This window comes from Pseudomyrmex gracilis, unplaced genomic scaffold, assembly GCF_002006095.1.
Source record: "Pseudomyrmex gracilis isolate BER0280 unplaced genomic scaffold, ASM200609v1 scaffold_308, whole genome shotgun sequence".
NCBI lineage: Eukaryota > Metazoa > Arthropoda > Insecta > Hymenoptera > Formicidae > Pseudomyrmex > Pseudomyrmex gracilis.
Genome location: NW_018020892.1, coordinates 994 through 26006, shown reverse-complemented (window position 1 = coordinate 26006; position 25013 = coordinate 994). Strand labels below are relative to the sequence as shown.

The 25013-nt window shown below is 33.7% G+C and overlaps 4 protein-coding genes across 8 annotated transcripts; 1 reads left to right on the top strand and 3 right to left on the bottom strand.

Annotated features, from left to right (window-relative positions):
• The first annotated feature begins 29 nt into the window (after positions 1–29).
• LOC109859961 (dnaJ homolog subfamily C member 13) lies at positions 30–11995 on the top strand. Of its 2 annotated transcripts, none has more exons than XM_020438723.1 (18): positions 30–392; positions 748–1012; positions 1186–2031; positions 2355–2798; positions 2885–3295; positions 3408–3973; positions 4092–5004; positions 5089–5445; positions 5529–5720; positions 5851–6363; positions 6457–7029; positions 7121–7550; positions 7664–7946; positions 8092–8305; positions 8412–8597; positions 8672–8812; positions 8901–9141; positions 9233–11995. In XM_020438723.1, exons 1-18 carry the CDS (start codon positions 322–324, stop codon positions 9343–9345), a joined length of 6759 nt encoding a protein of 2252 aa, XP_020294312.1. In that variant the 5' UTR covers positions 30–321; the 3' UTR covers positions 9346–11995. The 2 variants fall into 2 exon arrangements, with proteins under 2 accessions (XP_020294312.1, XP_020294313.1); XM_020438724.1 differs by having other exon boundaries at positions 31–392; positions 2430–2798; positions 9233–11994.
• Positions 9083–20099, bottom strand: LOC109859962 (tyrosine-protein kinase receptor torso-like). 3 transcript variants are annotated; one of them, XM_020438726.1, is made up of 20 exons: positions 19218–20098; positions 18967–19004; positions 16501–16549; positions 16254–16396; positions 15652–15778; positions 15431–15535; positions 15267–15340; positions 15023–15185; positions 14691–14851; positions 14464–14599; positions 14246–14382; positions 13656–13866; positions 13384–13556; positions 13196–13292; positions 13047–13112; positions 12899–12972; positions 12555–12769; positions 12313–12450; positions 12009–12157; positions 9083–9301 (listed from the first exon to the last, which is right to left on the bottom strand). In XM_020438726.1, the coding sequence occupies exons 4-20, from the start codon at positions 16338–16340 to the stop codon at positions 9255–9257; spliced, it is 2160 nt and encodes a 719-aa protein (XP_020294315.1). In that variant the 5' UTR covers positions 16341–16396; positions 16501–16549; positions 18967–19004; positions 19218–20098; the 3' UTR covers positions 9083–9254. The 3 variants fall into 3 exon arrangements, with proteins under 3 accessions (XP_020294315.1, XP_020294314.1, XP_020294316.1); XM_020438725.1 differs by having other exon boundaries at positions 18967–20099; XM_020438727.1 differs by lacking the exon at positions 16254–16396 and having other exon boundaries at positions 19218–20097.
• Positions 20100–20200: 101 nt separating this feature from the next.
• LOC109859960 (dolichyl-diphosphooligosaccharide--protein glycosyltransferase subunit 4) lies at positions 20201–20856 on the bottom strand. The gene is made up of 2 exons (XM_020438722.1): positions 20764–20856; positions 20201–20598 (listed from the first exon to the last, which is right to left on the bottom strand). The coding sequence occupies exon 2, from the start codon at positions 20594–20596 to the stop codon at positions 20474–20476; it is 123 nt and encodes a 40-aa protein (XP_020294311.1). The 5' UTR covers positions 20597–20598; positions 20764–20856; the 3' UTR covers positions 20201–20473.
• A 108-nt stretch (positions 20857–20964) lies between these two features.
• Positions 20965–24731, bottom strand: LOC109859959. 2 transcript variants are annotated; one of them, XM_020438721.1, is made up of 5 exons: positions 24152–24731; positions 23129–24038; positions 22021–23008; positions 21600–21880; positions 20965–21490 (listed from the first exon to the last, which is right to left on the bottom strand). In XM_020438721.1, the coding sequence occupies exons 1-5, from the start codon at positions 24224–24226 to the stop codon at positions 21327–21329; spliced, it is 2418 nt and encodes an 805-aa protein (XP_020294310.1). In that variant the 5' UTR covers positions 24227–24731; the 3' UTR covers positions 20965–21326. The 2 variants fall into 2 exon arrangements, with proteins under 2 accessions (XP_020294310.1, XP_020294309.1); XM_020438720.1 differs by having other exon boundaries at positions 22021–24038.
• Between the last annotated feature and the right edge of the window lie 282 nt (positions 24732–25013).

Here is a 25013-nt window from a genome sequence, read left to right as displayed (position 1 = left end):
CCCAACGCCCCCCAATCATTTATGACCATCATGGCCGCTTCCAGGCTGAAGAAGCCGTCGAAAATGACATTTGTTAGATGAAAGAGATAAAAGTGTGCCTACGTACGTATCATCTTTTTGGATAAAAATCAACAGCGAAGACTTATATAATTAAAGGTCATTACCTTACTTCTCGATTTGAATGATGTGAAGATCGTGTAAACTTTTATAAACTTGTGCGCGAATGTTCTCCCATCACACTTGTCTTGTGCAAGTAGTACTCGGTAATTTATTAAAATTTTGTTTGAACTTGTTTGGACTACACCCACATGAAATGAAACAATGATGCCGATAAAGGACAATCAAGATGTGGCATGCTTTCTGGTTACCAAACATTCTACATGGAAGGGGAAGTAAGTGCAATTTTTTTTTATTACTTGAACAGTTTTCTTCTTCTGTAATTGAGTTATAAAATGTTTGAAAGATATATATATAGAAACAAATAAATAACCAATATATCAAAGAAGATTTTAATAAGATCTCTACAGGTCTATACACAATATACAGAAGCCGATATCATTCTTGCAATTTAAAAGCAAAAAGTTTTAACTTTAAGAAATCTATATTTGTAAATTTATTGTCTTTTATGAAGAAATAATATATTTCTGTTACTTGTAATAGAATGTTTTAAATAAAACTTAATTTTTTTTTCTATCAATATTAATGCCGTGTGTTTGAGATACATAAAACAAGTGTGTCATATTTTAGATACAAACGTATTTTCTCCATTGGTTCTATGGGAATAACAACATATAATCCTGGAACATTGGAGGTCACAAACAAATGGGAGTATTCTGACTTCATAAATGTGCAACCAACAAACAAAAGTCAATTAGGCTCCCATGAATTTACCATAACTGTACGTAAAGAACGGAAAAATGATACTATGAAGTTTAGTTCTGAACATAGACCACATTTGCTGACAGAAGCTCTTAAATATAGAAATCAAGTTGAAAAACCAAAAGAAGTATTGGTGAGTTTGTACATGTATATGTTTTTCTTTTTCTTCAGTCTTTATGTGTGTTTTTATACGTGGAGATAAATATATACATGAAACAAAGAGAAAAATATGTAAGCTTTATACATGTATATAACAATTCTGTACATATATGTAACATAAGCAAAATATAATGCTTATATTTGTAGAGATATCAAGCATATAAACATCATTGGTCTGATACAAGATTGCCTGTTGTACTAGAAATAACTCCGTACAGTCTCGATCAATTAGATCCTGCAACAAACATGGTATTAGCTAGTTATTATTACAAAGATTTTGAAGGGCTTTTGACTATGAAAGATTACCCTAATGGATTTGTAATTGTATGCGGTGGATTTGGTCGTCTACATCTTTTCGCGTCTGTACATATAGAGGAGATAAAGAAAAAGTTGCAAGAAGCTGCGTTAAATAATTTAGGCATTAATATAAAAATGTTAAAGGAGCCTATTAAACTTGATGACTTCATTGCTCAAAGATTAGGAAAATTCAGCGGTGACGAGCATATAACAAGCGTTTCGGAATTTACCGTACACAAGATTTCCTCCCGACACCTGGATCCTCAGAGAAGAACGCTTTGTCTTTCAGAGACATGTCTGTTGGAGAGAGATCCACAAACATATAATATTTGTACTCTTAGGCCGTTATCGGACATTTTTACTTTGGTTCGTGATAATGATAATCCTCAGCTGTTTACAATACAATACCTTAATGGTCAAACGCGCAGTTATACAGCGACAAATAGAGATTCGTTGTTGGCGTCCTTGCTGGATGGTGTGAGAGCATCCGGTAATAGAGATGTTCATGTGAAGATGTATCCAATAGCGAGAGGTAAAAGACTCGGGCCCTTTAATCTACCCGTTGACGAAGAAGTCGAAACAACACATGTAAAGTTTCTTCAACAACCACTTGGAGGACGTACATTTGCTGAAATTCTCGAGAGATTCAATGCAAATATACCATACAGTGGTCTCAATTATTCCGTTACTCAAGACGTAAGGAAAATCAATTTTCTTTCGAATTGTGTACATATGTGTGTATGTGTGTGTGTATATATATATATATATAAAAGACAATTAAGACGTATCTCAATTGGTTATATAAACTTGTACATAATACAGTACATTGAAGCGGTTACTTGGGGATCATTTCGCAATATTCTTGAAACTTTATATGTAACCGAGACGCATGTAAAGATGGCTTTTTCTATCTTTTGTAAAGTATATGTAAATAAGAGTATAAAGTTTCAAATGAATATTTTATATTAAATGTAAATAAGACATAATGAAACACATGAAGATGTTTTTTGTTTATCCAGGAAGTTGTACCGCTTGAATGGACTGTAACAACGTTACAACTTCAAGTACATCGTATCACGAATGATTACTTACAGGGAATATTTACTGAGAACAAAGACAAGATTATCTTGGGAGCTTTGAATACTCTGATCAGCAAAGATCTGGAAACGAATAGCGAGATTGAGGCGCAGTTTCATGCATTACGTAGATTGGTGGCTAGCAAGATTGGTTTTGCCGCATTCACAACACTTTCTGGTTTTAGAGAAGCTGTTGGTACGAAGGTCGTAAAGGCTTTAAAGAAACAAAATAGCGGGGTGACACAGGCTGCCATCGATTGTATTTGCGCTTTGATGCAACCTATGCACGACGACTGCGATTTAAGACAAGAACAATTGAACAAGAGTAGCTTGCTCAGCAGTAACAAGTTTTTAGAAAGTTTGCTCGAAATGTGGGTTAGTCATATTGTAAGTATTCCAGGAAATTGGATTAGACACAGTCTCTTTTATTTGTTTTTTTTTAATTTACTGATATGTATGTTTTAATATTACAGAATCATGGCACAGGTGCTCTAGTAGTCTCTGCCATGCTCGACCTTTTAACATTTGCCCTGTGCGTGCCGTACAGTGAAACAACCGACGGTAAACATTTTGATAATCTTCTAGAGATGGTTGCAGCGAGAGGCAGATCATTATTCAGACTGTTTCAACATCCTTCACTGGCTGTGGTGAAAGGTGCTGGATTGATAATGCGAGCAATTATCGAGGAAGGCGCGCCAGAAGTAGCAGCAAAAATGCAAGAGCTGGCACTTGCCGAAGGAGCTTTACCGAGACATTTATTGCATAGTTTATTTACTGTTGGTAGTGATAGTAGATTGTTAACACATCGACAATTGTGCCGACATTTGGTAGGCTTGTGGGTCACGGGACATCCCACAGCTATGGGATTACTGAAACGCATTATGGTGAGTTAATTATTATTATTTTTTTTTAATAGATGCGCACTTATAAAAAAAAAACAGAGTATTGTTAAAGTGTCACAATAATAACGTAAAAATATTGCAATTTCTTCTGTAGCCAGTTGGTTTGTTGAACTATTTGGACTCTGATGAAAAAGTACCGGATTCATTCTTGGAAGAAGAGAGACTGAACAATCGCGACAATTTGAAAATCGCCATAGATCACGCGTCAAAAAATAAAAAGAGCCCGCAATGGATCGCCATCGAACGTCAGATGCGGGTGGTTGAAAAACACGTGGAAAATGCTTTGCAGCACTGGGGCGCGCGTATCGGAATAGAACGAAGAGAAAAGATCAAGGAACGTCCGATAGTTTTGAGAAAACGTAGAGAACGAATTAAATCCGAAGCGAATTGGAAGTTATTCTACTATAAGTTTAATCAGGATCACGCACTGCCAAACTTGATTTGGAATCACAAAACGAGAGAAGAGTTGAGAATAGCGTTAGAAAATGAGATACGCGCATTTAGCTCGGATAAAGAATTGGCGGGCGGAACATTGATCGCGTGGAATCATAGAGAATTTGAGGTGCAGTATCAGTGTCTTTCGGACGAAGTTAAAATCGGAGATTACTACTTGAGACTTTTGTTGGAGAAGGACAGTCCTGACAGCCCGATAAGAAAATCGTAAGTATCTTAGATAATTGTTTCGCATCATTTAATGTGAAAACAGTTCGTTTGCTGTCTGATTAAAAAAAAAACATTTAAAAAATTTCTAATAATTTTTGTCATTTTTAATTTACAGATACGAATTTTTTAATGATTTATATCATAGATTCTTGTTGACTGCAAAAATCGAAATGAAGTGCCTTTGCTTGCAAGCAATGACGATAGTATACGGACGATATTACGAGGATATCGGCCCATTCTCAGATACAAAATATATACTAGGCATGTTGGAGCGTTGCATAGATAGAACGGAGCGTGATAGGCTAGTTATGTTCATTAATAAACTCATACTACATAGGCGAAATGTCAAAGAGATAATGGATCAAAACGGAGTGCGAACACTAGTTGACTTATTGACGTTAGCACACTTACATACTTCCCGAGCTGTCGTACCCACGCAAACCAATGTGATAGAGGCAGGGCCGCAGCAAGAACGAATGGAGAAGGAATGGTATTACAATAACGGTGATCAACGTGAAGGTCCGATAAGTTTGAAGGATCTAAAAGAGAAGTACGCTTCAAGTCAAGTGACTCACAAAACGAAAGTTTGGTCGCAAGGATTAGACGGATGGAAAACAATTTCGCAAGTGCCACAATTAAAATGGAGTCTTGTCGCGAAAGGCACTCCTGTAATAAACGAAAGCGAATTAGCTACTCTAATCTTGAATATTTTAATTAAGATGTGTGAATATTTTCCAAGTAGAGATGCCGACGACGCGGTTATCAGACCGTTGCCACGTGTAAAGCGATTGCTATCCGATCTTCAGTATTTGCCGCATATTGTGCAGCTATTGCTAACGTTTGATCCGATCTTGGTCGAGAGAGTTGCTACATTGTTATGCGAAATAATGCGAGATAATGCGGATGTGTCGAAAATTTATCTCACCGGTGTATTTTATTTTATTCTAATGTACACCGGTTCTAACGTTTTGCCGATCGCAAGATTTCTACAGCTTACGCACACTAAACAAGCCTTCAGAAATGATGATGTAAGTTTATAATATAAATGTATTTTCTGTTCCTTTACACGCATGTAAAAGACGTGTAAACATTAATGTCGCATGGTTTTCTAGAACACCTCTTCAGATATCATGCAACGAAGTATTCTCGGTCAATTATTACCCGACGCGATGGTGAGTTATTTAGAAAATCACGGAGCAGAGAAATTTGCGCAAATATTTCTTGGAGATTACGATACACCAGAAGCGATTTGGAACGCAGAAATGCGACGAATGCTTATTGAGAAAATTGCTGCACATATTGCAGATTTCACTCCCAAGTTACGAAGCCATACCATGGCCAGGTATCAGTATATCGCTATACCTGCTGTGAGATATCCGCAATTGGAGAATGAATTATTCTGCCAAATATTCTATCTTAGACACCTTTGTGATACTGTTAAATTTCCACAGTGGCCTATTCCAGAACCTGTAAGTGTTGAAAAAAATCTTAATTTTTTATGTAATACACAGACAATAATTTAATTAAATAACCGTAACATATATTAAATCAGGTGCAGTTATTAAAAGACGTATTGGACGCGTGGAAGAAAGAAGTGGAAAAAAAACCACCTTTAATGACTGTAGACGAGGCTTACAGACAACTCGGCTTACCTAGTGGAAAACAGCATGATGGTGCAGTTGTCAGAAAATCGTTTTATAAATTAGCTCAAATGTATCATCCCGACAAAAATCCTGACGGCAGAGTAAGCCTGTTGTTTTTTTCTTATTGTGACTTTGTTTTAACAAAATGTAAAGTATATGTCAAGAATAATATAAATTTATTATTCTTTTGTATAAGTTGTTCATGAAAATATAATCTGACAACAATTGCAGGATAAATTCGAAGCTGTTAGTCAGGCATACGAATTTCTATGCAGCCGCAGTTGTTGGTCAACTACCGGTCCTAATCCCGACAACATCGTTTTGATATTAAGAACTCAGAGCATTCTTTTCCATCGATACACGGACGAACTTAGACCTTACAAATACGCTGGATATCCCCAGTTGATTAAGACGATCAAACTAGAAACGGATGACGAGCGGCTATTTTCCAAATCTGCTCCATTACTAGCAGCTGCGAGCGAACTTGCGTACCATACGGTTCACTGTTCGGCATTGAATGCGGAGGAATTGCGAAGAGAGGGTGGTTTGGATGTGTTATTGGAAGCGTATACGCGATGCGTGTCCGTTTTAAGCAAATCGAGTAAACCTACCGACATAGCGGTACAAGTTTGTACGCATATCACTAGATGTTTCTCTGTTGCCGGATCGTTCCGTGGATGCAGAGATAAGATCATTGAACTGCCGCAACTTGTAAAGGACCTTTGCAGAATACTGCATTTCAAGGTATTTGGATTTAAACATAGATGTGAAATATAGGGTAAGAGAATTTTTTTTCAGGAACATTTGTGTCAATTTTGATTTCGTTTTCTTTTACAGCACTTAACGAAATTATGTGCAGTAGCCACAGAGTGTATTTCATCTCTTGCTATAGATAGCATATTACAAATGCAGTTATTGCAATCCGGTGCTTTGTGGGATCTGTTGCTTTTTATGTTTAACTATGATTACACGTTGGAGGAGGGCGGCGTTGAAAGAAATCAGGACGAAAATCGCCAAGAAGTAGCCAATAACTTAGCTAAGGTGGCAGTTCGTGCTTGTGCTAGATTAGGTGGTTACATGAAGGGAGAAAACGAGACACCAGTTAACCCAGTTACAATTGCCGCTTTAGAAAGTTTGTTAACACCTTATCTAGCACGTCAACTTAGTAAAGACAAACCCGAAGAGATCTTGAAAATATTAAATTCTAATTGCTCAAATCCATATTTGATCTGGGACAACGGAACTAGAGCGGAGTTGAATGAATATTTAAAAAAGAAACGGAGATTAAACGATAGCGACGACTTCGAACATGATTTTAGCGATTTCAAGTATAGCGCACACGCTGGGGAATTGATAATCGGTGAAATATTTGTGAAAGTGTACAATGAACAGCCAGTATATCCGATTGAGGTAAATCAATTTGTTTTAAAACCAAATTTTCTAAAATACCTTAAGATAACACAGAGAAAAGATAATTTTAGGAAAAATATTTTATTTTCAGAATGCAAAAAGTTTTACGATAAATTTGCTTGAATTTATATCAATGCATTCTTTAGAGTATTTGAGGTCAGAAGTTATTGCGTTAGATAAAAAAGATTTGAAGCAGTTGGAGCACATCGTTATGGCGCTTATAGCTCTGAAGAATGTTATCAAAAATAATCCTGGAATCGAATTACAATGTATGGGACATTTTAAACTGCTGTTTGGACTTCTGAGTTGTAACAATTATAAGTTAATTCAGAAGAGCGCCCTAGAAGTAATCAGTAATGTTACCAAAAATCAGGAATGCGTTGAAGATATAGCTGCGAGTGAAGTTGTAGTGCATTTGTTGTTATGTTTGCACAGCCTGAAGGAATGTCAGCTTCTTGCATTAGAAACTTTGTATGCGTTGATGAGTTCGACTAAAATTGTAAAAGATGCATTAGCGAAAGGTTTGTAAGAGTAAATTTTTACACAAAGAAGATTAACGTTTTGGTTGACAAATCAATAAAATCTTTTGTATGGTTAGTTAAAAACCTTAAATAATGTATTTAATATTTTTTAGGAGCTGTTGTGTATGTTCTCGATCTGTTTTGCAATTCAAGTAACGTTCAGATAAGAGAAGCGGCGGCTGAATTACTCGCGAAAATGTCGTCCGATAAATTGGCCGGACCGAAAGTTAAACTTGATCTGTCGAAATTTTTACCCAGATTATTCAGTGAAGCTATTCGCGATGCACCCAAGCAGTGTGTACATATGTTCGAAACAAAACATGAAAATCCTGAATTGATATGGGACGACGATGCGAAAGCTAGAGTAGCACGAATCGTCGCCGAGTTAAAAGAGGAGTAAGTCCAATATTTTATCAATTAATATGTATTCTATTCTTTTTTCATTTTTGTTCTTTTCTTTTTTTATCGATAAAAGTATTTTGCCTCACTGTTCTAAATGTAATCAGTAATTGTGAATGGTACTTTGGTTATTTTTTTTAAGATACTACGCGCTGCAGAGGCGAAATCCAAACGCTATATTGAAGTTACCTGATACACAAAATAATATCGATATCGCGACTAACGAGCCCGTTGTGGGAGGAGTATATCTTAGGTTATTCATAGCTAGTCCTGCTTGGGCGCTTAGAAAGCCAAAAGAATTCTTGAGCGAGCTAATGGACACCACGTTAACGTTGATGGCCAGGGAAAAGACTGATGTGAGCATTATTTTAAAAAATCCATAATGTCTTACACCAAGATTTTACACACATATTCGATATTTAATATTTACATAATTGTTCCGTATTTATTTTTCTTATCTAGACGGATATGTTGGAATTGTCGACACAAGCTCTGGTGTGTTTACTTCAAGCGCAACCTAGTTTGGCGGACCAAGTGCCGTCCTTGGGACACATACCACGACTCTGTCGACAAATGTCTGTTCAGAATAGTCAACCGTCAGTATACAAAACAGCTATATTAATTCTTCATCAATTGGCTACAAGCGAAGTAAGTAAATTGCGTATACATGTATCATCTGTACAAGTTATATTTTTTAATTTGACTTATTTACTTTCATGCAGGTTTGCATCTCATCTATATGTCAAACGGAATGCATTAGTCCATTAAAGCATGCGATGCAATCGAGAAGAGACATGATTGCTGTCGCATGCGAGACACTGAACAGATTATTCTCGACGAACGAAGATAGACTTATCAAGCAGGTACGTGTAAAAAACATTTATAATGATTGTGTGAGATAAAATACCACGTTCACAAAAATGTCAATCAAAAAAATGTTATCCTGTGTAGGCACTAGACGCCGAAATGGTACCATATCTCCTAAATATATTAGAAGGGCGATTAGACATTGTCGAAAACCCTGCCACAACTAAAGCGCAAATAGTGAAAGCGTTAAAAGCCATGACAAAAAGTTTGCTTCTTGGCGAAAAAGTCAATGCTATTTTGGAAAAGTCAAGTGTTTGGGCGGAGTATAAGGATCAAAGACATGATCTGTTTATTTCTAACAATACAAGTTCTGGTTATCTTACAGGTAAGATGTGATATATGTTTTTATGATGCATAAAAAGATACTATACTTTTTTTTCTTTTTAACCGTCAATAAGCTGCTTTATTGTCTTTAGCTGGAACACCTGTATCCGCTGGCTACTTAACAGCAGGGCCAAGTACAACTTTGACCACGGGCCCACCACCTGTAGACAAGGAAGATTTAATTAATAGAAACGATAGCATCTGATACAGGTAGCATCGTAAGTGGTACAAAAGATAAGTAAAAGAATGTTGATATATACAGAGATTCCTGTCGGTGAATAATACCGATCTAGAGATATCATGTCTGTGATTTTTGGCTTCTTAATGAAAGAAATCTATTAACTGAATATTGTTTTTGCTATATAATCTCTTTGTGTTATACAATATAATATTTCGTTCTTTAATTACACATTTATATACGAACGAAAATAATGTAAGTGTAAAGCTTAAACTTAGTCAGTTTTTAAGACAAAAAACAGATATAATATATATATATATATGTAAGAAAAATTGTAATATCGTAAAACACAACTTTATATATTATATCAATATGAACAGATTTTCGAACGAATTTTTACCGTGTAGTCAACAGCATTGTATGTAAATGTGAGCCACGAACAGAGTTTGTTACATTTCTGACAAAACAAATTTACATTTGTAAATTTGCAGGGTGTTGCAAAAGAATTTGATAGTATTGTCTGACACGTTCAACGTTAATTCTTTTTATTGAAAAAACAAGTGAAGAAATAATTATCAGCTAATGAAAGCTTGGTTTAGGGCAACACGAATGCGAATTTCTGTTTTTATTTTATTCTTATTTTGCTCTTTTTTAGTTTCCGACTATAAAAAATCAACAATTTTAAATTAAAGTTAATAATATTCTTTCTACGTACAATTCTATTTGTTTATACGTACGTTATCTCTAGGCTTAATTATGCTCTAATTACGTCTTCACTTGAATTTTTCACGAAAGAAAAGTCGATATCATAAAAAAAACATTATTTTCAACAATTTTCACATCATTAGGAAACACCTTTGCATATGTATATAATGCGAGATATAATAGATATATATATTTAGTTCTTAATAAGATTACTTGTAAGTTTATGTAAAGATTTTCGAGAACCATGAGTAAGATTTACGTAATAATTTGCAGTAAAATCAAAAACAGAAAAAAATAAAAAAAATAATAATAATAAAGGAGGAAAGAAAAGAAAACCATCCATCAGAAATTCATATGTAGTAACGCAACATAACTTTCTCTGTGATAGCATGTTAAATGTGACGGAGACATAAATAAATAAATAAATAAACAAGATGCCGACGTGATTTAAATCTCGTTATTGCGAGAACACATTTTCAGTGGTCACATTCCAACCAGTGTCTCGAAGCTATAAAATGTACTTATATAAAATTTAGCACAAAAATCTCGCGAAAAATAGAATGATTTTAACAGAGTAAAACAATTTCTACTTATATTAATAAAAATCTCTGATATGTTTATTTATATAAAATTTGTGTTTTTTTTAGTGAAATGAAAAGTTCAATTAATTACAAAGTATTATAAGTACCGGTATTTATTTGCATCTCGTTTGTATATAACAACTTTTTTTTTTAGAAAAAAAGAGATATATATATTTTTAAATATTAAAAGATATATTTTTCCGTGATTGTGCATGTTCATAAATCATCAAAATTTGATCACACTTTGGATTTTAGATAAATACGTCTATATGTCTGCTGTTTATTATCTTAAAAATATATATATTACACTTTATGTATATTTACTATGAGAAAAAAGAAAATACTATTTATATCATTATAATTATATTAGAAAATGGCAATTTTTGTATGACCTTTCTAATATTTTCCAATTATACAGAAATATGACATAATATTATTCAAGTTGTTAAATTGCAGGTTATTTCAGTCTATTTAAACTAGAAATAATAAAAACTATTAAAAAATCCAAATTTTTATTTTGTCGTTTGTTTTAAAAGAATACATTGAATTCTCCGATTTATTCCGTATTTTATATGATTAACACAAAAATTTCTATATGCACGAATTGTTCAAGAACGATCTGATAATATTAAAAAAGAAAATTTTCCAGGACGTGGTATTCATTTGTAGTCTAAACTATGCGGTCCGAAAAAACCGTCTAAAGAAATCTAAATCTTAGAAATTTTGTAATGTTAGATTTTTTTTAAAAATATTTAAATATATTTGTGCCAGGCAGTACTTCGTATTTATATCAATTGCTAATTAATATATAACCGAAATTATATCTATTATTTTAATAACAAAGCGCAACACACACACACACACATATATATATAGGGAAAGATCTTAAACTACACTATGAATGCAAATTATATTTCTTTCCTCTTTTCTAAAGCAGAGACCATTTTTTGTTTAAATTTTTTATAGAATATGCTTACCACTACTTTATATCTTTATATGCACGATTCATCGAATTTATCTTTTCTAAATAAAATAAAAACCAATGGAACAAAATGTGTATATGTATGTGAATACGTTGCAAATACAATACTGTGACTACAGCGCAACATACTGTATAAACATTTTGTTAGTACTACGAAGTTAAGTTATATTTTTGCCTGAGATTTTTTTTTTCAGATTGCGAATAACATATTGTATATATACACACGCATATATACATAGGAAAAAAAAAATTATACCACCAGATTATTGTACATGTATGATTAGAAAATAAACAATTTTGCACGTGATATAACACAGTTCTCTTTGAATGACAAGGGATTTTGTTGATATATTTTTTTTTATTATTGTATTATATTAATTCTGTTTGTTATGCATTATATAATTTATGTTGGTTAATCTTACTTTCATCTGATTCTTGTAGAACCTCACATAGATTTAAATATTTGTCTTCCGAATAGGTACTGAGTAATTGATCCAAGCTTTGTTTCAATTCGGTAAAAGTAGGTCTACTTTGTGGTCGCGCATTCCAACACGAGTACATTATATTATATCTGAATTTAAAAAAATAAAATATATTCAAGATTTTTATATGTTCGACAGAGAATTGAAAACTTCTAAAGGAAGATCTGTTTATGAGCGTGAGTTATATATGTCAAATATATAAAATATATGTTTTACACACACACACACGCATATATATACCTACAATTCTTGTCCACAATTTTGTGGTCTTTCCATCCGATATCCACTTTTGAGAACCTCCAGAATTTTGTTTGTGGGAGTACCGGGATAAGGCGTGGCACCTAAAGTAACTATTTCCCACAACAAAATGCCAAACGCCCATCTATAATTCAAATTTTATCGTAAAAAAGCAATTAAGAGTGTATTACTAATAAATAAATTAATGTGTATCTACACATATATATATATCTATAAGACGATATTTACACATCGCTGTAAGTGGAATATATTTGATGCGTTAAAGCTTCGATTGCCATCCATTTCAAAGGGAGCTTTCCATTTCCTTTCTTACGATAAACGTTTTCTTGATAAATATCGCGACTAAGGCCAAAATCTGATATTTTCACCACCTTATCTGATCGCACTAATACATTTCTTGCAGCCAGATCACGATGCACTATTCGATTTGAAGATAAGAATTCCTAAAACACAACATATTACATAGCAACATAGTCATCATATTCTAATTACAATATAACAAAGTATATTGAGAAAGCAAATATTGTTTTAATGTGCAAATAGATATATATATTGAAGTAATAGTAGTATACCATCCCTGTGGCTACTTGTCTCGCAAAATTTAATAAATCAGCAGACGTGACGTTCTCTGTGTATTTTATAACATCTGAAAAACATATCATCGCAAAATTATATTGTCAGCATTGGATATGCTGCTGAAAATAATTTCTCTGTCATTACCTTGCTGAATATCGTACAAGCGATTAGCGATTGTGCGCGTGTTATTATGGTAAGATCCGTTTTGTTCTACGTGACAAGAAAAAAGCTTTAAATAAGACGTGATATTAATCGGATATTTTATAAACGTAAGCGAACGTATATGTACATACTAAAATCTTGACGCTTGTTTTTATTCGCAAAAGAAATCGGATCGTATTTCAAACGAATTCTATGCTGGGATACGGTATTTACTAAATTCTGCCAGATCTAAAAATAATAATTTTAATTTAAATAAATAGTTTTCTGTCTGTGATAGACTTGAGAAACTTTTTACTTGCAGCGCATTTGTAAGCTTTACCGTTTTTAAATATGTTTGCAGATCACCCTTGCTGCAATATTCAACTACTAGTAAAGGTTTGTTGTACAAAGTGCAATATCCGATTAAAGATACTATATTCGGGTGCTGGCCAGCGGACTTCATTATTGAAATTTCTTGATGAAAACTTTTCAACTCTTCGACCGTTGGATTATCTGACAATAAAAGTTATATTTCATCTATTTGTTTGTAACACTCTTTAATGTATTTATTTTTCTGTTACATGTGTGTGTTCTTATATATATCGATAATACCCTTCATCATTTTGACAGCTACGTCTATAGTGGTGCCAAACTCAACTTGCAACGATGCGAGTCTGACAATACCGTACGCCCCACTGCCCAACAAACCCTTAAGTTTCAACTGTTGTGGACTAAGTTCGAATTTATCATGCGGCAAGAGAACGTCAGCGTTCTCGATCGCGTAATCTCGCTTCGAATGTTTTTTCAGCATATCCGTGGAATCCTGTTAAGCGGACAATCTCTAAAATCTGTTTCCACGTAACTGATGAAATATTATAAAGTACTTTAACATCGAGAAAATGAAAGAAATTTAAATTTTATTTCAACAATAAGAGATCTTTCATAGTTCAATTTCTCTAAAAGTAAAAATTATTAAGTTTCCAGATGTGATATTCAAAAGATAAGAAAAAATAAAACTATTTTAACGAACTGACTTATTGTGTGTGTTAGACTCTCTAGAAATCTCTTCCAAAATTCTAAATAATTTCGAAAGTGCTTGCAATCTAAAAATCAAAATGAATATACAACAGGGGGCGCGTACTTTATGTTATCGCAAGAAGCATGAATATTGTATTACATATCGGGGAAACACAGTATCTCACCTCAAAATGCATATATTCCAACTTAATTCGTTTATTCTTCTTCTTACGATATTGCACGCAAATCACTCCGAATATCACCGTAACAATCACTATTATCGGTAAGGCCACGATGATCTCGTAATAAGACAGTTCTACAACTTTTTTTTTTCCAAAATTGTACGCAAAATTCTTTCAATACAATTCAATTGTAAATCAGTTACAAATAGTTTACATCGCACCTTGTTCACCTGTCGCTTTGTCGATGCTCTCCAATATGGTCGATTGCAAGCTCACTCCGCCCCTTGATTCCGCTATAATACTGATTTCATATCGCGCATCGAGATTGACGTTTAAAAAGGCGGCTTTAATTTCGTCCTATATAAGACAATTAAAAACTTATTATCTAGCGACATTTTATAATCGCCGTAAAAGACGAAGATATCGGTATTATTACGATAATACTGACTCCAGGTACGACCAACATACGCGGTTCGAGTTGGAACGAATCGAATAATAACGTGTAATTGTCCGGCTGCAAAACGGGTTTGTCCCATTTGACTGTAATATCGTACAATCCCTCGTGTTTCTGAATGTTATCAACTCGCAAACCCGTTACTTCTTCAGGCGCTGGAATCGGACGAAAATAATTTATTGTTTATCAAAAATTGACACAGCTAAAATAAAAGTTCAATTGTTTAAAAATAATTCAGTTAATTATTTAAATTACCTTATAGACTCGAACAACATGCAAAATCAAGAGTTTGATCTTTTTTTGGGACAAATTTAATCACGACTTACCGCAAATGCTCAAGTTGTAATGAACTTGCAAGCACGATGGTGTTAGGAAAGTAAATGTCGTTGATTTACTGGTTTTGGTAAAGTCATCGTTCTCCGATTGAATTGATACCGTGGTGTTTTGGTTGTATCGCAAGGGTTTGAGAAAAAAGTGAAAATTTAAAAACTAAAAAAATACATGTGGATAATAATATTTGATAATTTAACAAAGATATGAAATAAGAAACAAATAAATAGGTTTCCTCACCGGTATTAATAAATTGAAATTGATCAAATTGTGCTCCCCTGACCAAAATAATATGTTGTAGGTACAACTTCGATCTACAACAACATAATTGATACACACAATGCATGTATTTCTCGTACACATGTGTAATATATTTTTTAATTATTGAGTAATTGAATAATTACCCTCCATAGGTTCAAAACTAATTTCCGCTTGCAGTTTGCGCGTATTTTTATTTTCCTCAATCTTGACAAGTGAAATGTGTTCAATTTGATAGGGTTGGTAATCAACTGCAAATAGTAATTTTAATTGAGATTTTGATTTAAAAAAATATATAGAAATATGCGTTCAATTATATGGCAAATTGGTGTCCAAGAGTAAAGAAAGTTTGAAATACAATTGATACCTGAATAAGTCGAAAACCAATCCGACATTTCAGCTAAAAAAACTCCATCCTGTGTTATTCTGTGCAAACGGTAACGATAGAGCGTGTTTGCCGTCAAGTTCGAAAAAATCGTTAATTCGCCATTGCTCTACGAAAAATTAATATTTCGTATATATTTGTCTGAAGAAAGTATACTAATGTATAATAAACTTCGTGGATTTCTATTTTACATGCTCAACTTTTTTCAATCGACTAATGTAACGTGCCCGACAAGTGTGAAGGAACATTATTGTCAAGTAATAATATTTATTTGTGTGCAATTAAACATATCGTTGCGCGTCCACTGTTAGTAAACTTACTTATCAGTTAGATTCGTCTTAAAGAAATATGTCTTTCTTGTATATATATTTCTATCTTACATTATCATTATGTAAACTGTTTTTCAACATCGAAGGGCTCTTGCTATGCAATATATACATAATCATTTTTTAGACCTGCACATTGGCTGTATATACAATTTTATTTTCTAGTTTTACGAGTCGTCAACAGTTGTGTGCGCCATAATAAATAAATTACATTCGTGCTCTTTTCTCATAAAAAAAAAAATCTAAAAAAGTATTTACCACCGTGGCTGCGCCCCACGTATCACCGGGATCTTTCTGTTCAACAACGTAGATTCCAGGATTGTGCTTAATTACGAGCATGTGCATTCCTCTGCAGTGTAAGCTGACATTCGCGTTAGTTTTTTCATTTACTTTCGGATAAGCTATCGCAAAACAGTTCTAATGAAATATATATATATATGCAAAGAGATAACTTCACGTTTCAAAGTGTGTTATCTAATTATTTAAACACTAATGTGTAACTTACATTCGAATTCGTCTGTGAGTTGCGGATTACAGTTACTTCGGCACGACACCTGCAAGATAAGCAATTCACTCAAAATTGCAACAACTGGATATCATATTTCCATTGCGTAATAATTCGTGTTATTTTTTTTTTTTTTTAACAATTTTTCTTTCATTATTACTTTTCGAGATATATGTTTGTTTCAATCAGCGTTGCGATAATGACAAACAGCAGCGGCGCGTACAAGATTCAATTCGTACTTCGGCAAGTATTCAGCGGTGTATTTTTGAAACGCGCGTACACAAACGATCGTCGCCGACACGATCACTCGGTAAAACTGCGCACATGTCAAAGCTTGAAATAATAATATTATAAAGCATCATAACGCGTTTTTTTTTTTCATTTGCATCGCACTTAAAATTGAGATTTACATTAATGCGAGATATCGCGGCCGCATTGATGTCTCTTGAGAAACAGAGAGTTTTGAACCTCTCAGACGCAAAAAACACAGGATGTCGCGATCAGATTACGGATTCCTGTTGAAGATATTCCGATTTACGCGATTGCGTGTATGTATGCGTATGTATGTGTGTGTACATGGCAAATTACGTGTCTCTTTTATATCATTGCACATTTATACGCAAAGTAATCGCACGCAATATTGTGCGCAATTGATTCTCAGCTCAAAAACTATATTATTATTATTGTCAACATATGTGGAAATTGAAATTTTTTTGTTTTGCACACAAGTGACAAAAGATATAGAAACGCACACGTTATTTTGATGCGCGTTTGAAAGAATGCGATGATTCGACATAGAGTTATTTCACGTGCTTTGCTTTACCGTCTTAAATCATCATCATTAGCAGCAGTCGACAGCAGGTGCTGTTTAAACAGTCCTTTTTTTTTTCTCGCTGTTATACGCATCGCTTTTACAGAAAATTGCGCACTTTTCTATGCGCATTATAAATCACATATCTTTAAACAATAATTTGCGTAGCAAATTTTTTTAGTATCTTCTGCAATCTCTACTGTAATCATTAGTCTTGCGCAAACAAACAAACAAAGTGAGATATGTAATAATAAAATGTGACAATCGAAGTATTGTATATTTTTACGTGTATGCGCGCGCGTGTGTGTGTGCGCTGCGATATAATAATTGCATCACACAAATCTGTGTTACAATAATTGCATTCTCTCTTATCGCGTTAAATGAATATTGTACAGAGAAAAATATTTGCTCGGCCGTCGAGAGGTTTTTTTCTAATCTAATTCGCATGACCTTCTACAAGTACAAAAAAAAAAAAAAAACGCGAAAATGGAAGTAAACATGTTTAAAACAACTTCATGCATTATACAGTTTACCGTGTCTGCCGCCTTAGCGCGATTTTCTCGTTGAATATAGTTCAATATATATTTGCGATATATAGTCTCTTTAACGTAAAACTGCTGCATTGTTTAGTGTGTATGAATATCGCGCGAGAAATTACGCGCTCACACACACACACACAATATGTTACCTCACATATAAAATTATCTTCTGTTTTTTGTTAATATTAGGTACATGATATTGTTTGCAAATTATCAATGAGTGTATCATCGTCAAATATGTATATCGTCATCATGTGCTTGCAACAAACAATGTCATTAAACACGAGATTTCCGAAGTTTTCTCTTTTCTAAATCTTGGAAAACTCGTTAAGTGTGCGCAACAACGTCTCTTTGCGGCCGAGCCGAGCATGATTGTGTGTATATATCGCTACTTCTCCCGCGATATTGACACAGGTGTCAAAACAAAGATCTAAAATGTGTTCGTTTTATTATTGAGCATATGTGTATTTCGAGTGTGTAGCAAGTATAGACACAGGTGATATGGGATAAATTCCTAGCGAAGAGACCGGAGTCGAAAGAACGCGAGTGTGTTCCTTAAAAGGAGAAATTCGCCATCTGATCACACGAGAGTATCAAGAGACTCTTAATTGAAAAAGCACACACATTCTTTTGCAAATTGAGTATAGGTATAAAAGAATAAATATCAGATCGGAAAGTGTTTCGCTCGGCGCGCAACCATAAGGCTCGACCTTATTGAATACAAACATTGCTTCATATTGACATTTCTATCTCTCGATTGCGCCGCGATATTTATTGAATTTTACGTTCGCTACGTATTATCGCGGCGAATTTTTTCTCCGAGTGTAACGCACTATGATCACCGCGATAAAGATATATTACTATGTACGCATACTTCACTATGACGCGCTTGCTGCTGATACATATGCTTTCGCCAAGCTTGAAGATTAGCAAACAGTTTTTACAAACTATGTAAGCAAATTACGTATACGGTATATCATTAAATTTCTATCTAGGTTATTAAAAACAATTTGGCTTATCTTACGTGCGCATCGGTATTTAAGTATTTTACGCAATATTATCGTGCGTGACATGTAAAAAAAAAAAAAAATATTCCGTTTTAAGTATGTAACTTACGTTTTGACATGTTGCCAGACACTTGGCGAAATTCAGGGCTTCTCGGAAGACAAATCCGTGAATGGATGTAATTACACAAAAATATATCAAAAATACTGATAACATTCTGTAGACTTTTCCAAAAATGTACGCGTCGTTAATTAATCACCGTTTTTTTTTTTTCGAAGTATATTCTTCATACAGTTCGTCGAAAATTAGATTTGAATTTCTAACAGAAATGTAATGCGCGCGCGCATATATTTCTTACTTACTTTCAACTTATTGTTTCGTTTTCTTTCATTTTCAATTAGCTGTATGCCGCAAATTACACGCACGCGCGCTCGAGTGTCGTACAAATTAAAAACTTCAAACGTATAAGTTAAACACTTATTTACATGCCGCAGCACAAAGTAAGTATGTTATTTCAAATTTGCACAATATATATCATCCACTATTATTATTCAACACATGAAATAAACACCGCTCGGGTTTTTTTACAATGTGCATATTTCATGATAAACAATTACATTGTGTTTCAATAACATACATATAAGCGCGAACGGCTCACGTTTGAGTGACATTTTCCGATTAATGTGATAAAACGTTAAAGTATAACTACGAAGCTTACGAACATGACGCAAATGAATCCACATTTGAAGAAGCTCCGCGAGTGTTGTTTCAATACATATTACGTACCCCTCTCCACGTGAAAGAAAAAGAGAGGGAAAAAGGGAGAGAGAGAGAGAGAGAGAGAGATATTACACCTTGTGTGTACGTTAATAAGAGATGAGGTTTGCTCCTACTTCTTCCCTACTCTTTCTCCGATATATTATATGTGTATAAATCTTCGGTTACATTTAAAATTTTTGTTTGCATTACATGTATCCTAATTTTAACCTTGACAAATGTCGAATAATATTTATATTATATGTGTGTAAATAAGAATAGCACTTTTGTGAGGATTTATCATTGTAAGTACTTGAGTTTTCTTCAGACATACAAAAGCTGAAATATGATAATTTGACAACATGAAAAATGTGTACGTATTTATCGCCATAAGATACAAAGCGATAATATGATTGATGAGCTTGCGCATGAAGACTTGTTTAACATCTACATCAGGCTGAAACATTTAAGTAAATTGTAATCATAATTATGTTTAGTTTTTTTTTTTGACAAAACGATCCTTTATTTAGTTACATATCTATATATATATATATTTTTTAACATCAACTTTATATGTATATATGTATATATATATGCATGTAAAACAGAATATACATATACTGCGATAAACAAAACCATATGGTTTATTCTTTTTTAGAAATTATTACACACATGTGAAAAAGATAAATGTTAAATTTTTTTCAAATTACGTAATATATAATCAACAAACATTCTGACATTTCCAAGTTTGTAAAGTAACTTGCCTAATGGACTGTGATCACAATATTGAAGAAACATAAAATGCTTCGATGAGGTTATGTTACGTCCCGGTAAAAACTGCGAATAACAAATTTTCCATTTCTTATTTTGAATAATTCGCATTTATGTAGTGGAAGAGAAACACTAAGAAAAATAGTGCGACTCCCAGGATGTTGCAGAATATTGCGAGTTGTACGTCCGTAATCATTTTGCTGTCCGTAACCATTACTGAAAAAACAAAACAATCTGTTTCAGTTACCATAATTCAAAGGGAAATCAAATGTATATTTTTTTATATCTCTCGCCACACACACATAATATGCATATGTTTAAATTTTTTATAAACAATTTTTTGACAAAGTATTTTTAAATACTTGTGAGACACATAATCACCTTTTGCACAGCTGCGGCCAAACTGCCTCGAGTTGTCAAAACAGCTTGAGCGGTATCACGCTGGTCAATTACGTACCTAAACGATTACAGAGACTCCTATTGGAATTTAAGCAAAGTAATAAACTGTGATAAACGAAATCTTTAAGACTGAATCGCCTTGTTCTGATTGGATGAATTCTAATTTAATCTAATCGTTATCTATGAATAGATAAGCGCCGACTTTAACTAACTGATTTGTAATCAACGGGATTGCTGAGAAAATTAAAGATTCTTTTTTGAAAAGAAAGTACTTTAAAATAAAAACTTATGCTATATGTAAAAATAATCGCAAGAACGTCAGTCTATGTAGTTTTCTATTTTTTAAAAAAACTTTGAATAAACTATCTTGTAGTATTTCATATAAACACTTTGTTTTTTTTTTGTTTTCTCTCTCTATTTCACTCTGTCAAACTCACACGCGTGCCAACGCGTACGGCACACACAATTATAAAAATTTTATATAAATATATTGTTTTTTTTTTAATATAAAAGCTATTAATGTAAGTTGATACGTAAGTTCAAAGTTATAATAATTTTGGTTGCTTTTTTAATGCTGAAAGATCTAATATTCTACTAGGACAAGCGGTTCCAGATGTTTGTACAAGAGGACGTCGGCGAAGTGCAGGATTATCTTTTTCACTTGCCAATTTAAAATCGTGTTTAGATGCTGTTTCACCATATATTTGATCTAAAACACGAGTAAGAATAAACTTTATATTTCTGTATAAAATAATAATACACAAAGAAATTACTTTGTGAATAAAACTTAAAAGGGAGCACAAATCTCCACTACTCACCCTCCATTTGAATGTTATTCTTTCCCGGTATAAGTTGATATCTTTCTAAATATCGCATTGTAGCAAACGACAAATTGGTCCCTTGCATGTTACTAACCATAAGATGTTTTAACGATTCTTGCTTATGCAAAGCTATATCAGCCAGTTGTTCGTCGTTCAAATACTTTAATGCCAGCGCTTTCATATGCATACTCGTGTTTGTTTCGTTTACAATACTGGTAGTTTGTATCATATTTGCTTGGCAATCCAAACGGGGATAAAAAGACGAATCATAATCCAACCTTTTTGAAAGAAAATATTAATATAAATTTAAAAAAATATTAATAGAAATTTTAAAAATTTCGAAAAATTAATCTTAATAATTCTTCAATTACACGATGATTATTGTGAGTAAAAATTAATAGATAAAAGAGACACGTACGACTTGTTAGCATTCGCTTCCTTATGTTCATTGTTTTCAGTCAAACTGATCCCAAGTTTTCGAAGTTGCTCCAACGTAGTTACTTTGACAGTGTTTACAGCTGTTTTGGCTTCCCTATCATATTCTTGCTCATTTTTGCTAGTTGATCTAACGTTATTTTCATCTTTATCATCCATAGCGCCAGAATTTTGCAAGATTTCATTAACTTGTCCCAAAACATTGTTGTATAAGGTCCAACCTATTTTTGGTGTACGTTTCACACTATCACTCTCATCATCGCTCGAATATTCTTGCATCTCAACGTGAATACTTGGTTCTGGAGTTGGTGGTGGTCTTTGAACTACTCTAAGATCACCTTCGCTCAGTGTCATACTATCACTTATATCTCTACTTTGTTTAACATTGTGCTCTCTCTCTCTATAGTTTTGATAATAATCTGTCATAGGTAAATAATTCTGTGAGGCGTTTTCATAAGCATTCATCTTGTTGTTGCTATTTTCTTTATTTATCGCAACATAATTAGGTAAATTGCTAAGTGCCTTACTACAATTTGCACTTTCAGCAGGACTACGATTCACGTTCATAGATGCGTTCATCATTCTGTCTGCATTTTCCACTTCTTTGTCTACAGTGTTACTTTTTCCTATGTACACTTCCTCGGGCATTTTTCTTTTAGTTAAATCCGGAGCATGGCACTGATACATTTTTGAAGATTCTGAAGCATTAGCCATGTTATATAAATCTGACTGTCTTGATATATGTCTCTCCGAATCTCTCACAGAACTTGTATTAAAATTACTACTTTGTTGTTGACTTGAAGACATATTACTTTCCGCAACTTCGACTATATTTTCCAATTGTGCCGCTACAGGTCTACAGGTAAATGTATTCTTATATCTCATAACAGGCTCTGTTGTATCGTGTACATTTATAGCATTTCTTCTGTCCATGTTATTTTCAAGTTCTTTTTTCTCATATTTATCAGCATCTACTAGAAACGGATTATTTTCTACAGTAAACTCAAAACTCGTCATGACACCAATTGAAACCTTTTGTTCCATAAAAGCTTTCTTCGATTGTTGTTCCATTAATGCTGTTTCTGAATTACCTTCTTTATTAAAGCTGTCCAAGACTTTCTTCTCTATAACAGATGTACTCTGCAAACTCATAGGCTTCTTCATACTCTGATTCTGAGATTGTCCAATAGAAGAACTAATGGCAGTATCATAATGATTTATTGTTGGACATCTAAATACTTGATTTGCAAGAGACTGTGAACAAAGACATGCTGACTTGTTCCTAAAAGTCTCTTCCTGCATTCTTACTAGTCTATCTACCTGAAGTTGCAAAGTCTTAATCTGTTCGCTCTGGTTATTTACAAGCTGCAACAAAGTTCTCACTGTTTCATTATTATCTATATTTGAGCTAGGTGTGGAAAATTGCTGATATCCAATGCATGGTAATTGTTCAATTTTCTGTAGAGCATCCGAAACGCCACCATTAGACAGTCTCTTAGTGTAGTCAGGTACGCCATATGGTCCTTTTTGTCGAGAATTACAAGACAAATGTCCGTTACTAAAATGTGACATATCCTCTTCAAAATTAGGAGAATTGATTATATCAGAACATTTTAACTGAGTACTCTTCTCACATATTCTGTCATTAACTCTTGTATTCACTAGTTCTTTTTGCATATCACATATCTTATCTTGTCTTTGTTTTGCTTGTATGGAAACATCTTGAAAATTCGAGTGCGATACATGACTACAGTTATAGGCATTTTTATATGATGGTGAACCATAAGTTGTACTTGTAGAATTGGTCTCTCCCAAATAATTTTGTTTTCTCCATGTTGCATAAGAATTAGAGTTATATGACACAGGAGTTGTAGAACTATGTTTTGCAATATTCTCAGAGGATCTTACTGACAAAGAATTGCTACTATTTTTGTTAGAAGTTTGTGCTGGTGATTTTTCAAAAATTAAAGATACTTCTGGCACAGTTGGCACTGCAAAATGCTATAAACATCTATGATTACACCTATGATTACATCTCCAGTAGTTTTATATTGATACATATAAAAATTTACAAGTACTAAATGAAAAGTAAAATATTAGAGAATAAAACTTACATCAAGTTTTGCTATAGGTTTTGGTGTAATTCTTGGTTCAAATTCTTCTTCATCGTCGTGAAATTGATGATGCATTTTAAAAAAATCATTTAATTAAACCTGCATGTTTTGAAGAACTTAATAACTAACAGTGGATACTCTGTTCGGAGAGAAAAGTTCTTTTTACGAAATTAACGTGCTTTCAGTCTCTCTTTGTATACCTTTTTAGCACTTCTTTATAGTTTTCGTTCAATTTTTGTGGTTATATCAACTCATAAGCTAAACCTTCGTATACAAGTTCCTGACTCTGACATTTAAACTATTTCGAAAACCGACAAAAGACAACCAAGGAAGTCGGAAGCAAAGAAAGTCATGAAAGCGTCCACGGGTGCATTTTATGTTTTGTTCACGAGCGCCGCGATGTCCACGTTATTTGACTACGAATCACCGAATTAAGTTTTAGCGGAGAGAAGACTAAGAGCGGCCAGGATCAAAAGAGAATGTGTAAAGCCCGCTCTACATTGATCGCAAGCGAAAAAAAATAGATCACTTAGATTAGTCATCAATTCTACCAGATATGTTTTTTGCATTTGCGTTTGCGCTTGCGATCAATGTAGAACAGGTTTAATAGCTTTTCTACCCTGTAAGTCAGCGCAATGTCCACAAGTGGTGCACATTGATAACTACGTAGCCATATCCACGAACGACTTGTCGGTGCGTACACTATGTCCAAACATCGACATGGTTTTATTCCGTGCTATGTGCACGAGTCCAAGTGTCAAATCGACACCTGACCCTAGCCGCTCTCAGCAGTCTTCTCTCTGCTGAAATACAAAATCATAAAACTAAAAAAAAATAAATACGAAAAAATATAGATAATATA